This window comes from Malus sylvestris, chromosome 8, assembly GCF_916048215.2.
Source record: "Malus sylvestris chromosome 8, drMalSylv7.2, whole genome shotgun sequence".
In the NCBI taxonomy this organism is placed as follows: domain Eukaryota; kingdom Viridiplantae; phylum Streptophyta; class Magnoliopsida; order Rosales; family Rosaceae; genus Malus; species Malus sylvestris.
The window spans coordinates 20,438,559-20,455,357 of NC_062267.1; the positions used below are offsets into that span (position 1 = coordinate 20,438,559).

The window sequence follows — 16,799 nt, forward strand, 5'->3', positions numbered from 1 at the left end:
CAACCTTAAAAACAAAAACTCTTTCATTTTGCATATCCTTGCACATTTAATATTTTGTAATAGACTAGTAGTGTATGGATGTTTGTTTATTAGGCTCTTATTTTCAAGTGTAGATGTAGTACTTAAACGAAAAATATATTTTAATGTTTTGAAGTAATATTTATGTGGTAATGTGTGGTATGTGCAAATTTAAGAAAAAAAATTATATTTTTCTTAATGGGTCATAACGGGTCGGATCACTTTACCCGTTGGGTAAAGTGACACGACCCGACCCGTTAAGATAACAGGTGTTACACGAAAACGACATGAACACGACAGACACGATCCATTTGTCAGGCCTAGTATTAGGGTTGATTTGAGACTGTGGTGTTTTTTTTTTTTTAACAGCTTATTAAAAAATCTGAAACATCAAATGTATTTGATAAAAAAAAGTGATTTTTTTTTAAATTATTGTCAACGACAGTAAAAAAGCATATAATAGTAGAAACATGATGTACCACAACAAATAAAACAAACAAAAATGCAACCATAGCTGGGCATATGTATTTTTGTACGTGGATAAGGACGGTGTCCACTGGGATGAACGGAGTGTCAAACTGAAATACAAAGAGGCCTTTTTCATAAGAATTGCAGACCAATCTTTCATTTATTAATCATTCTATCACCTAAGTCTCCTCTAAGCACAAAAACTTAATTAATTATCAATTTGAGATTATAAGCAGAATAAGTTATTAAATAAAGGATGATGGTGCTTCTGTTCCCCACTGGGGAACTTAAATGTCCCCTTTGTATGATTAGAGTATTTTCATCGTACAAACATCACAATTCGAATCATTCATTATTTTTATTATCATTTAAAGATTATATTTGTAAAAAATCATTCAATTTAAAGATAGTTTAGACAACTATTTATTTGTTTAATGTATATAAATGACTGCAAGATAGCCAAAGTAACAAGTAGCATACTACTGAAATGACGAAGTGGACTGCCGAGGGCAAAATGACATGCAATCAATTTATCAATCATAATTTGAAGGGGCATTTGCCATAATTTAGCTTATCAAAGATTATGAAGAAAAGTGCAGATCGAGTTTAGTCATGTTGATTAGAGTAGAATATTGTTTGTATATAATGACACTACTAAGGGATGTGAAAAGAGAATTAAGCTACACAATGAGTCAGCCATAATATATTAATATGGACATGCCATCAACAATGTTCTAACCTAAAACCTCACACGTATAAGTGAACAATAATACTATTAGACTGTTCTACAACTACAAATAAATTTCTGTTTAATCTCGTATGTGAATGTTCCCCATATTCTATGTTATCCGGCCCAGAAACATACGGTCCTCTCACGGACCCGGCCCACGGCCTTTCAGAGTTAATCCCGCTTCTAATAATACCAAGTTACCAACAATTCCAGAGCCCCTTTCGGTCGACCGACTTAATGGTTTCGATAGGAACACCGGCGAGTGCAGAGAACGGCTCTGCCACCCCTAATCCGGTCACCGCCGCATGCGACGCTGATAGAATGCTTCAGGCAGGCGATGGATACCATCCTTCGGCCAACGAAATAAGCCCGGAGTCGGAATTTTTGAAGAAGCGAAAGTCGTCGATTCTTCCGTTGGAGGTCGGCACGCGCGTCATGTGCCGGTGGAGGGATAACAAGTACCACCCGGTCAAGGTCATTGAACGACGGAGAGTCCATTGCGGTGGGCCCAACGACTACGAGTATTACGTCCACTACACTGAGTGTAAGTTTAATCTCTTCGTTGCCTGCCCAATTTTGCAAATTAGGGTTAGGGTTTTCGGTTTAATTGATCTGTACTTTAAATTCTTTTCCTTTTGGTAGAGTGTATTTTTTGCTATTTATTTAGCTGGTTAAATTGATTGATACCTTAAATTTGGGAACTTGCTGAGTTTTCAGCTGGGACATTACTCAAATTTGGGATAGATCTCTTAAAAGTTGCTGGTAGTAGAGGTTTTGACAAAGTGATACGTTACAATGTAGAGTGACATATAAGACGATGAGCATAATAAGTTTGCTAAAAAAATTGAGGAGTAATATGAATGTACATTTTCTATGATGATGAAAAGGTGGTGGCTAGACGTATGTTCGTCCTGTTGAGGGATAGTTTTGTGATTAATGATGATGGAAGATTGTGAGGCCTTTTTTAGAAATAAAAATATATAGAAAAAAAAATTGGTGCGAGGGATTTCATGAATCAAACCTTACATGCCATAATACACAACACAAAACTTGTTTTATTAATGTCATTCCTATATGTGGATTTGTTGTTTGATTCTCGTAAAAAGTCTCAGTGTTCGATATCCTGGAAATTCTATCTTTTATACCATCATAATAGAACAGGGCAATTAGCTTACTGATTGCAGAACTGTTATAAAATTTACTTTTGGATAAGCTCCATCAGGTGATTATTTACTTAGTTTTCAACGTCTTATACTGGGGGTGATTTAATTAAATTATTCTGTTATGATCTCAATGAAATACTTCTTATGATGTTGTTCTTATGTTTGTTCCTTATGTCAGTCAATAGGAGGCTTGACGAGTGGGTGAAACTTGACCAACTTGATCTTGATTCAGTGGAGGCTGTAGTTGATGAGAAAGTGGAGGACAAGGTGATGCATCCTTCCTCATTGTCAACCCTACTTGAAATTCCAAGCATTTTCCTTGTGATAATGTTTAGGGTTGTACAAAGAAAATCCTGCTATTTATGATTATGGCCCTTATTTCCCCCTTCAGTTGCTTGTACTGTACTTTTTATTTTCAAGATATCCTATGCGAATATTTCACTATGCGGGTTTATTAGGTTACAAGCTTGAAAATGACTCGTCATCAGAAGCGGAAGATTGATGAGACACATGTAGAGGTATCCACTGATTAGAATCGTTATTTCTTCTTGTTTTTCCTGCTGTTTATCCCTATTTTTTGGATGAAAACATTATGTACCTATAGACATCACTTTTGGCTAACAACTGAATTTAATAGTCTAGATCATTAATGTTTCTCAATTGGATCAATTCTTATGCCTCTCTCTCTCTTGCTCTTACACACACACAAATTGGATCAATTCTCCAAAAGCTTGTGCCTTTATTGAATATGTTTCAGATTTTGTATATATATGGTCTGAAGGTGCTCTTGCAATATTATAGGGCCATGAGGAACTTGATGCTGCCAGCTTGCGTGAACACGAAGAGTTTACGAAAGTGAAAAATATAGCAACTATAGAACTTGGAAGATATGAAATTGAGACATGGTACTTCTCCCCCTTCCCACCCGAATATAATGACTCTTTGAAGCTGTACTTTTGTGAGTTTTGTCTCAATTTCATGAAGCGCAAAGAACAGCTTCAAAGGCATATGGTGAGCTGTATCTCAATATTTTTCCCTTTCTTACAGTATCTTTCATTCATGGTTAAGTTCACACACTGTAGTCGACTGTTTCTGTTATTAACATAATAATTTATACATTTTCCTGTCTGCATATGTAGAGAAAATGTGATCTCAAGCATCCCCCTGGTGATGAGATATACCGAAGTGGTACACTTTCTATGTTTGAGGTTAGTTGCATAGTTTCTGCACAATATCCCCGTGATGGTCAAAGGAAAACCTTGTGTTAATTTTCATAAGTTAATGTGGGAAGGTTTGAAGTGGTTTCAAAAGTTGCAATCTGTAATGGACTTTGCTGTGAAAATAAAAAGCTGTCTCATTGTATATCCTGTTTGGGTGGTGAGTTTCACACCCCCCCCCCCCCCAATTTTGTCTCTCACACACCCTTTTGCAAGATAGATCCAAGATAGCGAAATCGTTCACTCTTTGGCACTTTCCTAATCTCCAATCCTTTGTGTTTGAACTATTGAGGCGAGGACCTTTAGATTCCACACTTCCTGCCAAAGGTTAAGCTTCACATTTACACCCTCCTACATTCATCTATCAACACTATATCATCTGTGAATCTGTGAAAAGCATACACCAAGAAATATCATCTTGAATATTTTTGTTTATGCAAGTTTTCGGATCGTTTTGTCATGTTCAGATATTGAGTTTGTGGCTGATGTCTTTTTTATTTATTAAATCTATTGAATCAGGTTGATGGCAAAAAGAACAAGGTTTATGGGCAGAATCTTTGTTATTTGGCAAAATTGTTTCTTGATCACAAGACCCTGTATTATGATGTTGACCTCTTTCTGTTTTACATTTTATGTGAATGTGATGATCGGGGCTGCCATATGGTTGGATATTTTTCCAAGGTAATATTTTTGCTGTCATTATCTTTTACCATTGAAGAAGCAAGAGAAAATTGTATTAGAATTCATGAATTATATCATCTTTCTGTGTGGGTATATTTGTAGCCTGCTTGCTTCCCTTTTGCAACTTTGTCCCAATATTGGAACATCATTTTTATGATTTCTTCCTGCATTATCTGGAAGTTATATATCTTTTCCGAATTACCTTGAGTTGTATACGTCTTTTCTATACAACAACAACAACAAAGCCTTTTCCCACTAAGTGGGGTCGGCTATATGAATCTTAGAATGCCATTGTACTCAGTTCTGTTCACGTCTTCCGTTAGATCCAAGTACTCTTAAGTCTTTTCTTATATTCTCTTCCAAAGTCTTCCTAGGTCTTTCTTTATCCCTTTGGCCCTGAACCTCTGTCCGTAATCGCATCTTCTAACCGGAGAGTCAATAGGCCTTTGTTTCACATGTTCAAACCACCGTAACCGATTTTCTCTCATCTTTCCTTCAATTTCGGCTACTCCTACTTTACATCATCTTCATTCTTAATCTTATCATTTCTCGTGTGCCCACACATCCAACAAAGCATTCTCATCTCCGCTACACCTATTTTATGTACGTGTTGATGGTTCACCGCCCAACATTCTGTGCCATAAAGCATTGCTGGCCTTATTGCCGTCCTATAAAATTTTCCCTTGAGCTTCAATGGCATACGACGGTCACACAACACGCCAGATGCATTCTTTTCACTTCATCCATCCAGCTTGTATTCTATGGTTGAGGTCTCCATCCAACTCTTCGTTCTTTTGCAAGATAGATCCTAGGTAGAGAAAGTTGTCGCTCTTTGGTAATTCTTGATTTCCAATCCTCACCTCTAACTCATTTGAGCCTCCATTTGCACTGAACTTGCAATTCATATACTTTGTCTTAGACTGGCTTAGGCGAAGACCTTTAGATTCCAACATTTCTGTCCAAAGGTTAAGCTTCGCATTTACTGCTTCCTGAGTTTCATCTATAATAGTAAGAAATTTCTGCGTATCTGTTATTGTGTGTATATGTGGCTTGGTGTATGCGGATTTAACTGTGAAAACCAAGTGTTATTTTATTAGTAATGAACTTTGATTCTGAGGGTGCTAAAATAGCATTTGGATACAAGTTCTACTTGGTAGAGAATTTTGTTTGTTTGTATCTTGGAATTTGGAATTTTGTCTGTTCTCTCTTCTTGCAAATTTAGACATGTGAAAGGGTAGAAATGATTCTGAAGTCGCTGAAGAATTTTCTGCACTTTCCTGTTTTTAGTTAGATTATTTTACCCTGGTTTATCTTTGTTAACTTGAATTGTCAGTATTGCTAATTATGTAATTTCTTGTGATGCAGGAAAAGCATTCGGAGGAATCCTATAACTTGGCATGTATCCTCACCCTCCCTCCGTATCAAAGAAAAGGCTATGGAAAATTTTTGATTGCCTTCTGTAAGCTCTGGGACCTACTTTCTTATTTTGTTTCGGTTTATTTTGAATCTATTGTCTCTGTTCTGTCCCGATGATTGAGTTCTGACTTTAGTATTGGTAGTCCTTGGAATATCTTTGAATTGTGTAGGACCATTGTAAACAGACATCTATTAATGGGTTTGCGCCAACAAGTTTTTTGAAATATTCTTCTATATTCCTGCAATGAGTTGCAGTTGCAGATTGTGGAAGACCATATTAAGCCAAAACTCATTACAATATAGTATAATATAAAGTAAAGCTCTCTAACTAAATTGTTTCTGTAGCAAGGAATAGACCATTAGAACTGAAATTCTAGAATTTCCTTCATATCTGTATATTTGCAGGTTGCTTTTACATATAAATCTTCTCTTGCAAAGAAATTCAAAGGTCTCTAATTGTATTTGTGGACTCTATACCCTGCTATCCAGTTGTCCCCTATTTTTAATCTTCAAGCCTATCATCTATATGACAAGGATCACTTTGGTCATTTTCTAGGCATAAACATGGGTTTATTGCCACATGATGTGATCGACTCCATCACTTCATGCTCCTAAGAAATTTTTAGTCATAGAATTGAGCCTAGAGGGTGACACATTCTTGTATGATGGAATAATCTTATGAATGGACCTGTTGATAACTCTGGTTTGTAATAGGCCTCAGAAGACAGTTTTGCCTTCTGTCAATCATCAAAACCAATTTCTGGACTGATGTCAAATTTTGCTATTTGATTGTCTCATTTGTCCGTATTTGTATAATTTTTGCGAGTAATGAATGCTTATGTTTTATTAAATATGATGCAGCATATGAACTATCAAAGAAAGAAGGTAAAGTTGGCACGCCTGAAAGACCCCTCTCTGACCTAGGATTGCTGAGTTACAGAGGGTACTGGACCCGGGTGCTTCTAGATATCTTGAAAAAGCACAAGGGAAATATTTCGATCAAGGTGAGTGTCTCAAAGTTTTTAGTTAAACCAAAGACTCCACCATCGTATAGTTGTGGCTTAACTCTATGCTGAGAGTGTTTGAAGTGTTTTGCACATTGCATGGAGATTGTTACTAATGAGACCAAGCAAGTATCCATTCTCCAAACGGGATTTTACACGATATGAATTAAACCCAAATACTTAAGAATTGTATACTGGATTTGTCTTGGGACAGTTTAAACACCGTTTAACATGGGTTTGTATTTTCCTGTATTGCTCTCTCTCCTTATAAAGCCTAGGGTTATCGTATATATATCTGAATGCCATATGGTTTTTGCTGAGTTTCGTAGAACATACAGATATATATACTTGTATATGATGATGTTTCGCCATGCAGGAGCTTAGTGACATGACAGCCATCAAGGCAGAGGATATATTGAACACCCTTCAGAGTCTAGAATTAATTCAGTACAGGAAGGGGCAGCATGTCATTTGTGCAGACCCAAAGGTCCTGGATCGTCATCTAAAAGCCGCCGGACGTGGGGGTCTCGAGGTCGATGTTAGCAAACTGATTTGGACGCCGTATAAAGAGCAAGGGTGATCATAAGTAGTCCGCTTCATTCAAAACCTGTAAACTTGCGACTGCTTGTATAAATATAGACCTAGGCATCAAAACAAAATTTGAACTTGAATACTAGGCTTGTGTTGTTGACGTGAATAACTTGGTTAGGGCAATATTGTCATTTGCTATTGTCGCTTGAAACAATAACAACATTCACTAGTGCAGTAATGTGAGTTATGCTCTAATCAGGTCTTCATTTTGAGGGACCGATGAAGATCAGATGCATGCTAGCTACAAAGTTATATTAGTTTAGATTTAAAGCCTAAAATATTTGACAACTTAGTAAGAAGAAAATGAATTCACTAATAGTTCATAAATTTTAAGCAAGGGTGGTTACAGTTCGGTTTGGTACAATTTTGAGTGAACGTGAAATCGAAACAGAAACTTTTAGCGGTTTGGTTTGGTGTACTTTTGAAGCTAAAATCGAAATACAACTAAAATGTTCTGTTCGGTTCAGTTCAATGCGGTTTTAGTTCGGTTTCAAACCATTTACTAACAAAAAGAAAAAAAAAATCTATCTTCCTCTCTCTCTGCCCCTCCCTCTCAACAACATTAGTATTTTTTAAGAAAAAAAAAAATATACAGTTTAAAACCTTATTTCAAACCATTTTGCATATTCAAACCTTCAAGGGACTTTGGACCTCCAGCAAGCCTTCAACATTTACACCTATATACGCATAAGATAGTCTCATTTTCTACACAAAACATTAATTAATGAACTCATGGCAACAATCAGTGCATTGTGTGGATATTCTTCGAGATGTCCATAAACTGCAAACTTTGGCAGTCTCGGGCACGAGGAATGTTTCATTCTGATTTATTTTTTTATGAAACAGAGTTGAAACAATTGAGTGAGGTTTCCCGTGGAAGATGGGATGAAATTAGAAATTCTGGTATGGTTAGAAAGGAAAGGGATGCTCTCCGGATCACTTCCAACAAATTCACACAATCACCTAATTTGGGTCCTTGAAATTTGATCCAAGGATCCCTTCCAACAAATTCACACAATCACCTAATTCGGGTCCTTGAAATTTGATCCAACGGCTAAAGTTATCATAACTTTTAAAGGAGCTCCCTAATTGTAGCCGTTGGATCAAATTTCAAATGTCCGGATTGATTGATTGGGTGGATTTGGTGGAAGGGATCAGGAGAGGATCTCTTTCCGGTTAGAAAGCCACTTTTATGGATCATATGCGCTTTTAAATTCTTTTTATCTTGCATCAAAAGCTCATTCCATAAGCAATCTCAAACAAACTCTAATAGGAGAGATTTTTCATGTATTCGGAACACAAGTCGGTAACACCACATGTTATCATAATATAAATGGTGAGAAGATGTATTTTTCAGTATCTCTCTATTATGACACATAATGAACCGCTTTATATTCCAAATACACTAAAAAATCTCTCTTAACTGAGCAATCGTTCGTTGATTGCAGAGTGGGATTGTGTTGACTCGTTCCTATAATATTAGTTTTAGGGAGGGATTTTATTGGGATGAAGATAAATACTATGCTTTGTTCTTGTTGTTGCGCTTGAAAACTACGCATGTGGACCGCCCTTAACATAACGGCACTGCCAAGTCCCGAGTCCCGACCATTACTTACGAATGAAAAGTAAATTTCACCCTCAAACTTCTCGACACAACAACCTTACGAGGAACAGTTACTTGAAACATCGTTCAACTTGTGTGGATGAGTGGCTCTGGCTCTTCTCATCTCCAATTCTTTTTAACCTCGGCGATTCGGGAGTAATTCCTCAGTTAACAGCGTAACACCATCACATGACTCTGTTCTTCTAGCCACCACTTATAATTCTTCTCTATATAAGTTTCCTGCTTTACTACTTTGAACAGAAAGAAGAAAACAAAAGAAAAGGCAGAGAGATCTTCCTAAAAAAATATTAAGAATATCAGATGTTGGGGTTTGTCGCTAATTCAAATAAATAAAACATTAGATCAATGAGTATTAATTATTCATATAACCAAATATTAGCTCTACAAGTATCGTAATATTATGTCACTACTCATCGGAACACTGAATAATCAATCAAACAATATATCCGAAATTGGGATCCAAAAAAAAAATAAAAATGTAAAAGAATATTTTTTCGCAATCCCCTTTTGGTTTTTTTTTTTAACCCATCAAACAGTAATGGATTGGTTTAGATGCCTACGATGGTGAATCTGTTTAAGCTGCAAACGTTTCAATTCAACCCCACCAGATCTCCTCTTCCAAAGACTCTTCACCTCCTCTTCTTGTTCTTCAGCAGGCTTCTTGGGCACCCTCTTGATCACAGGCAGAGGAGGATCTAAATCCACAAGGTTAATATTTGCACCATTGTTATTAGTCCTGGGCCCACTTCCACCATTTTTACTATTCACAATCACTTGCCTTCTACTACATCTTGTGGTGGTGTTTCTAGTGGTTGTTGTGGTGGTGGCGGTGTTAGCAATCAGGAATATGACCCTGTTTTGTAGAAATGAAATCAAGAAGAAAAAGAATGATCTCTTCCTACACAGATGAATGCAGCTAGAACGTTCAAAGAGAAAACCCGAACTAACAAAGCTTTTCTTTCATTCATAATCTGCACACAAGTCATGTGCAAGGATATACCCGAAGAGAAGAGAATTCACAACTCAAATCACAACCCTTCATGTAATCTATCCTATAAGATAGATACAAGTGGCAATATGCAAAACTAAAGCTAAGATTACATCTCAGCTGTCCAATTGGTCTATAATCCAATGGCTCACATTTAAACTTAGAAACATTAAGAAAACACAGCACACACACACTTATATTCCAACACTCCCTTCTAAGTGTTGTGCTGAAATTACTCCAAGCTTCTGTCTCAGAAATTCAAACCGATCTCTAGACAAAGCCTTAGTGAAAATATCTGCAACTTGTTCCTCTGTCTTGCAGTACAGTAAGTCAATTTCTCCATCTTGCAGTGCATCACGAATGAAATGAAACCTCCTGTTTATATGTCTTGTCTTATGATGATGCACAGGATTTTTGGTTATGGCAATAGCAGATGTATTGTCACATAAGATTGTAGTTGGTTCAACCTGTTCTTCACCAAAATCCGAGAGAACAAATCTCAACCAAATTGCTTGTGCTGTGGCCTCTGCTGCACTAACATATTCAGCTTCTGCAGTAGATAATGCAACACTACTTTGCTTGACTGATGCCCATGAAAACACTCCTGAACCAAGATTAAATGCATATCCTGATGTGCTCCTCATGTCATCCTCACTACCTGACCAATCACTGTCACAGTAGCCGATAAGCATTGCTTCATTTCCTTTCTCATATGCTATACCATAGTCAAGTGTGCCTTGAATGTATCTCAGCACCCTCTTAGCTGTTCCCATATGTTTTCTAGTAGGACCATGCATGAATCTTGCCAACAAGCTTGCTGCAAACATGATATCTGGCCTTGTTGCAGTTAAGTATAATAGGCTTCCAACAATCTGCCTATATAGACCTTCATCAGCTTGTTCACTACCATCCATTTTAGACAGTTTATCATTCACAGCCAGAGGAGTAGCCACGGGTTTACAATCCTTGAAACCAAACTTGTCTAACAGTGTCTTTGCATATTTCTTCTGATGCAAGAAAATGCAATTATCAGTTTGTATCACACCAAGACCCAAGAAATGATGCAACAAACCAAGATCAGTCATTTCATATTGTCTCATCATTGCAGTCTTGAACTCCATCAACAATTCTTTAGAATTCCCAGTGTAGATTATATCATCTACATACAGTGAAACAATAAGTATTCCATCTTTAGCAATCTTCACATATAAAGTTGCCTCACTAGGACTTCTTTGAAAACCTGCCTTGGTGAAATAGGAATTGATTTCTTCATACCAAGCTCTTGGAGCTTGCTTAAGACCATAAAGTGCCTTCTTGAGTTTGTACACCCCATCTTCCTTGTTTTTAATCACAAACCCAGGGGGTTGATCAACATAAACCTCTTCCTGCAAGACTCCATTTAAAAATGCTGACTTCACATCTAACTGATAAAGGTTCCATCCTTTCTGTGCAGCCAAAGCAACCAAGGTCCTTATTGTATCAAGCCTAGCAACCGGTGCAAAAGTCTCATTGAAGTCTATACCAGGCTTTTGAGAGTATCCCTTTGCAACAAGTCTTGCTTTGTTTTTCTGAACCGAGCCATCAAGATTCAGCTTAAGTTTATAAACCCATTTGACACCAATTACTGGTTTATCAGATGGTCTATCAACAAGCTCCCAGGTATTATTCTTTTCTATCATTGCAATTTCACTCTCCATTGCTTTCTGCCATGCTTCATCCTTGACAGCTTCTTCAAATGTTTCAGGTTCAAGTATACACAGATTACATCTTTCATACACTTCTGCAATACTTTTATATTTCAGAGGTGTGTGATCAACATCCTGTGGACCTGAATCAGATCTAACATGTATTTCTTCACTCTCTTCTGGTATTTCAACATCATTTTCAGAGATCTCAGCTTGACTCAACCTTGTTCCTTCAGTTTCATGTCCTCTCTCAGTGAAAGAGTCCGTAATTGGCATTTTAAGACTACACTCCTTTTGTGTATTCCAGTCCCAACAAGCTTCCTCATTGAACACTACATCTCTGGAAATAATGACTTTTCCAGAGTCAATATTGTAAAGTTTGTAGCCTTTTTCACAACTTCCATATCCCAGAAACACACATTTTGTACTAGTTAAATCAAGCTTTTGTCTCTGCTGCTCTGGAATATGTGCATAGCACAGAGAACCAAACACTTTTAGATGTTTGATTCCTGGCTTTCTTCCACTATAAGCCTCAAATGGAGTTTTCTTATCTAATGCCTTAGTTGGACACCTATTTAGAACATACACTGCAGTGTTGACTGCCTCAGCCCAAAACTCCAGTGGTATACTCTTTTCAGCCATCATACATCTAGCCATCTCTACAACAGTCCTGTTCTTCCTTTCAGCTACTCCATTCTGCTGTGGTGAGTATGCCACAGTGAGTTGCCTTTCCATTCCCACTTCTTCACAGAATCTATTAAACTCAATAGATGTGTATTCACCCCCTCGATCACTTCTCAGCTTTTTCAACTTATATCCACTTTGCAATTCAACAGTGACCTTGAACTTCTTAAACACATTGAATACATCTGATTTATATCTCAAAAAATAGACCCAACACATCCGAGTACAATCATCTATGAAGGTAAGAAAATACCGATTTCCAGCTTTGGTAATGGTTTGCATTGGTCCACACACATCTGTGTGTACCAACTCCAATGGACCAGTAGCTCTACTTGTTGTCTCCCTTTGAAAAGAGTCTCTGCAATGTTTCCCAAGAGTACACCCCTCACACACATTATTAGTGGTCTTGATTTCTGGCAATCCGAGTACCATTTCTTTCTCCTGTAGTAGCTTCAGACTGTTAACATTTAGATGCCCCATTCTTCTATGCCAGATCAGTGTTGACTCATTTACACTTGCTTTTAATGCAAGATGCAAATCTGTTTGGAATTTCAAAGGAAAACTTCGGTTTCCTCTCATTGGCACCTTAGCCACCAAATTTGAAAGAGAGCAATCATCATAAATTTCTGCTTTGTTATCTCCAAAAATAAGGAAGTATCCGTGCTCCATCATCTGCCCTACACTTAGTAGATTCTCTTTGAGACCTGAGACAAGCATTACTTCATGTATATATCTCCTTCCCATCTTTGTATTCACTACCAAACTTCCTTTTCCTATAACATCAACCAACTGTCCAGTTCCCATTTCTACTTTGGCAGTTATGCTTCTGTCAATGTCAATCAGTATATCTTCTTTACCAGTCATGTGGTTACTACAACCACTATCCACATACCATACATCTTCAATAGTCTTCTTGTCAACCTCATTACTTACATAGAACATAGTAGTTGTAGAAGGAACCTGAGCTGCAAAGTTTAGTTGCTGAACACCTTGAGCATTTTTCTTAGTATTACAATCCCTTGCAATGTGACCAATTTTTCCACAACAATGACACTTAGGCTTGCCTTTAAGAAAACACTCTCCATAATGGTACTTATCACAGTGCTTGCAAGGATTTCTTCCCCCTTCTGCAGCTACAAATTGCTTTCCAGATTGGTAGACAGGCTTTTGATTCCAATTTTTGTATTTTGGCTTCCAATTCTTTTGATATCTATTTCCTTGATTTCCAGGAGAATTGACAGACTTAGAATTCACACTTAAACTTGCAAATGCTCTCTCAGTTTTGTTTTCACTATGTCTCTCCAACCTCTGTGCAAAACTTTTCAGTGAGGCTACTACCTCTTGAACCTCAATCACATCTATGTCCCTTGAGTGTTCAATCACAGAGCATATAGAATCATACGCAGAAGGTAAGCTAATTAACAATTTTTGCACAATCCTCTCTCTAGATAACTCTTCTCCATAACTTCTCATTTGATTAATCAGATCGAATAATTTTGTAAGATAAACAGAAATTGATTCATCATCTCTCATTCTGGTATACTCAAATTCTCTACGAAGACCTTGTAGTTTAACACTTCTAACCTGTTTGTCTCCATGAAATTCTTGCATCAGAATATCCCAGGCTCCCTTAGAAGTTTCTTCGTGTGAAATCCGAGGAAAAATTTCATCCGAGACTGCTCCCTGAATCAACCCAAGCGCCTTGGCATCTTTCATGAGCTTCTCCGTGAGCAATGAGGCGTCACTCGATCCCTCTGTCTCCTTCATCTTCAGATCTGAGGCAGCTCCCTTCGAATCTGAGCTCTCGATTCCTTTTTCCACAAATTCCCATAGTCCATAAGACTTAAAAATAGTTTTCATTCTTATACTCCAGAATTCATAATTCTCGCCGGTGAAGATCGGCGCCCTCAGATCACCTCCTCCAGATCCTGCCATGTTAGACACAGATCTCTTCACAGATTCAATCTCCCAGATTAAGCGATTGAACCTGGCTCTGAGGCCATGTTAGCAATCAGGAATATGACCCTGTTTTGTAGAAATGAAATCAAGAAGAAAAAGAATGATCTCTTCCTACACAGATGAATGCAGCTAGAACGTTCAAAGAGAAAACCCGAACTAACAAAGCTTTTCTTTCATTCATAATCTGCACACAAGTCATGTGCAAGGATATACCCGAAGAGAAGAGAATTCACAACTCAAATCACAACCCTTCATGTAATCTATCCTATAAGATAGATACAAGTGGCAATATGCAAAACTAAAGCTAAGATTACATCTCAGCTGTCCAATTGGTCTATAATCCAATGGCTCACATTTAAACTTAGAAACATTAAGAAAACACAGCACACACACACTTATATTCCAACAGGCGGCTGCTGCGGCATTAGGGTTGTTGAGGTTTTTGCCAGAGAAGCGTTTCTTGAGCTTGGAGTACTTGAGGTGGTTGTGGTGGTGGTTGTTGGGGCTGCTGATATTGTCCTTGGAATTAGGGTTTGAGGAGATGGTGAGTAGTCTATGAGTGGCGAGAGGGGTTGGAAAGCCAGTGACCTTGTTGCTTCTTTTCACTTGGCCCATGCAACTGATTATTGGGGACAAAGCGTCTTCTTTTACAGAAGCCGACTTTGGAAGCCTCACATCTTTGATGGATGGTCTCGAACATAACATGGGCAAGAATATGCTTCTCTGATGATTATGCATATGCAGGTTTTGATTGTGGCGGTGGTGACGGAAGCGGCTGTATTCGCTTGCCATTGGAATCTCGTCCCACCCTTTGAATATCTCGACTATTCAGCTTCTGAAATTGAGGAGAGGTATGTGGGGAGAGAGAGAGAGAGAGAGAGAGAGAGAGACAGACGGACGGACGGACGGACAGAGGATAATGAATAAGAAGTGGGGGAGAGGGGAAGGCAGTGTTATATATTATAAGATTTGAGGTCTTGTTGTGGTATTTGAAAAATTTCCTTACTTTCAAGTGAAGAGGAATACCATCAGATCATAGTATTGAGTGACACAATTAGTGCGTTAAATGAGGATATTCTTCAAGATGTCCATAAACTGTAAACTTTGGCAGTCTCAGGTTGGAGGAATGCTTCATTCTGATTTATTTTTTGGGATGGGATGAAATTAGAAATTCTATTGTGGTTAGAAAGCCACTTTTAGTTTACCAACTTAATTGTCAAATTAAAATTGATTGCTGATGTGACAATTTGAAGTTTTATGTCAAATTTTATAGTTTACCAACTGAATTGTCAAATGTTATTTTCTTACTTAAATAGAGCTTTAAATTGTTGTAATTATTACAAAAAAAAGATGGAACTGTTGTAGCCTATTTTATCTGACAAGGTTAAGGGGGGCCGGCGGCAAGGGTAAAGAGATTGAGAGAGATGTGTTTGTAGAATTGTAGGGGAATGTGTGTGTTATCCCTCACACATAGTGCCTTTATTTATAGTAGTAAAAGGAGAGAAGAAATTCTTTCATCCCCAAGGAATACAAGTTGTAATTGGAAAGGATAATTAGAATCAAATCTAATCTAGGATTCACACAATCACACTTAAACTAGAAAAGTTTACAACACTCCCCCTTGAGTGTGTAAATACTCAAGGTAGATTTAGCATCATGCAGAAATTGAGGAAGTTGTTTCGTCGGCACTGATTCTAAGGAACAACGCTTATTCTCAATAAGGTAGGAACTTGCATAAGTAGTAAGTCTCACTAAAATGGAAAAAACCCGAGTAGGGACAAAATCCATAGTCTAAGGAAAAATGTGTGAGAAGTGCAAAGTCAAAAGAACCGTCTACAAGACGTCATCAGGGATATGGCTAGGCCAAGGTGGGTGCCTCGTTAAAACCTAGTTAGGTAACAAAAACCCAGTGGGAAAAAAACTCTTAATCGTAGGGAAATAGAGTACATTAAAATCAAGCAAGTATCTTCAGGATACTCCCCCTGAGTTTGACATAATTCCAAAGAGAAATAGCAATGTTACAACTCAGAAAGTTTAGGCATACCAATTCCATGAACAAGCTTCTAAATTGTCGTCTTCGGTAGTGATTTGGTGAAGAGGTTGATTAGATTGTCTTGTGAACGGATTTGCATGACTTCAATCTTCTGATGCTCTTGTTATTGGTGTGAAAAGAAGAACTTCAGCGCAATGTGCTTGGTGTTGTCTCCTTTGATACAACTTTTCTTGAGTTGTTCGATGCATGCTGCGTTGTCTTCAAAGATCATCGTAGGGACATCTATGGCGGGATAAAGATCGCAGGAGCTTCGAATATAGCCCATTACTGCTCTCAACCAAAAGCATTCCCTAGTTGGTTTATGTAAGGCGAGAATTTCAGCATGGTTAGATGAAGCGGTAACTAAGGTAAAGACATAACCTGTTTGAGAACGCGTGTGCGGATCAGACAAGTATCCTGCGTCGGTATAACCAACAAGGTGAGAATCGACTCGAGAAGCAGGGGGTGTGGCATCACTCGAGGATTAGTAAGGGTAGAACAAGCCCAAATCCATAGTACCTTTAAGGTAACAGAAGATG

At 37.8% G+C, this 16,799-nt stretch overlaps 2 protein-coding genes across 2 annotated transcripts; one reads left to right on the forward strand and one right to left on the reverse strand.

The window, feature by feature from the left end:
- Positions 1–1,413: 1,413 nt before the first annotated feature.
- On the forward strand, positions 1,414–7,483 carry LOC126632545 (histone acetyltransferase of the MYST family 2-like). Its single transcript, XM_050302969.1, has 9 exons — positions 1,414–1,760; positions 2,558–2,646; positions 2,838–2,897; positions 3,181–3,390; positions 3,519–3,587; positions 4,116–4,277; positions 5,643–5,736; positions 6,555–6,697; positions 7,074–7,483. Exons 1-9 carry the CDS (start codon positions 1,454–1,456, stop codon positions 7,275–7,277), a joined length of 1,338 nt encoding a protein of 445 aa, XP_050158926.1. The 5' UTR covers positions 1,414–1,453; the 3' UTR covers positions 7,278–7,483.
- A 1,766-nt stretch (positions 7,484–9,249) lies between these two features.
- Positions 9,250–15,413, reverse strand: LOC126631199 (uncharacterized). The gene is made up of 2 exons (XM_050301370.1): positions 14,642–15,413; positions 9,250–9,742 (listed from the first exon to the last, which is right to left on the reverse strand). Exons 1-2 carry the CDS (start codon positions 15,018–15,020, stop codon positions 9,441–9,443), a joined length of 681 nt encoding a protein of 226 aa, XP_050157327.1. The 5' UTR covers positions 15,021–15,413; the 3' UTR covers positions 9,250–9,440.
- Positions 15,414–16,799: the final 1,386 nt, after the last annotated feature.

Bases quoted from the DNA above. Each gene is read 5' to 3' on its own strand.
- LOC126631199 (XM_050301370.1), bottom strand. From the start codon at position 15,020: ATGGCAAGCGAATACAGCCGCTTCCGTCACCACCGCCACAATCAAAAC. The intron at 9,743-14,641 runs CCGCCTGTTGGA...TGATTGCTAACA, and splicing joins CAACCCTAATGCCGCAGCAG to CCGCCACCACCACAACAACC.
- LOC126632545 (XM_050302969.1), top strand. From the start codon at position 1,454: ATGGTTTCGATAGGAACACCGGCGAGTGCAGAGAACGGCTCTGCCACC. The intron at 1,761-2,557 runs GTAAGTTTAATC...TCCTTATGTCAG, and splicing joins TTACGTCCACTACACTGAGT to TCAATAGGAGGCTTGACGAG. The intron at 3,391-3,518 runs GTGAGCTGTATC...CTGCATATGTAG, and splicing joins AACAGCTTCAAAGGCATATG to AGAAAATGTGATCTCAAGCA.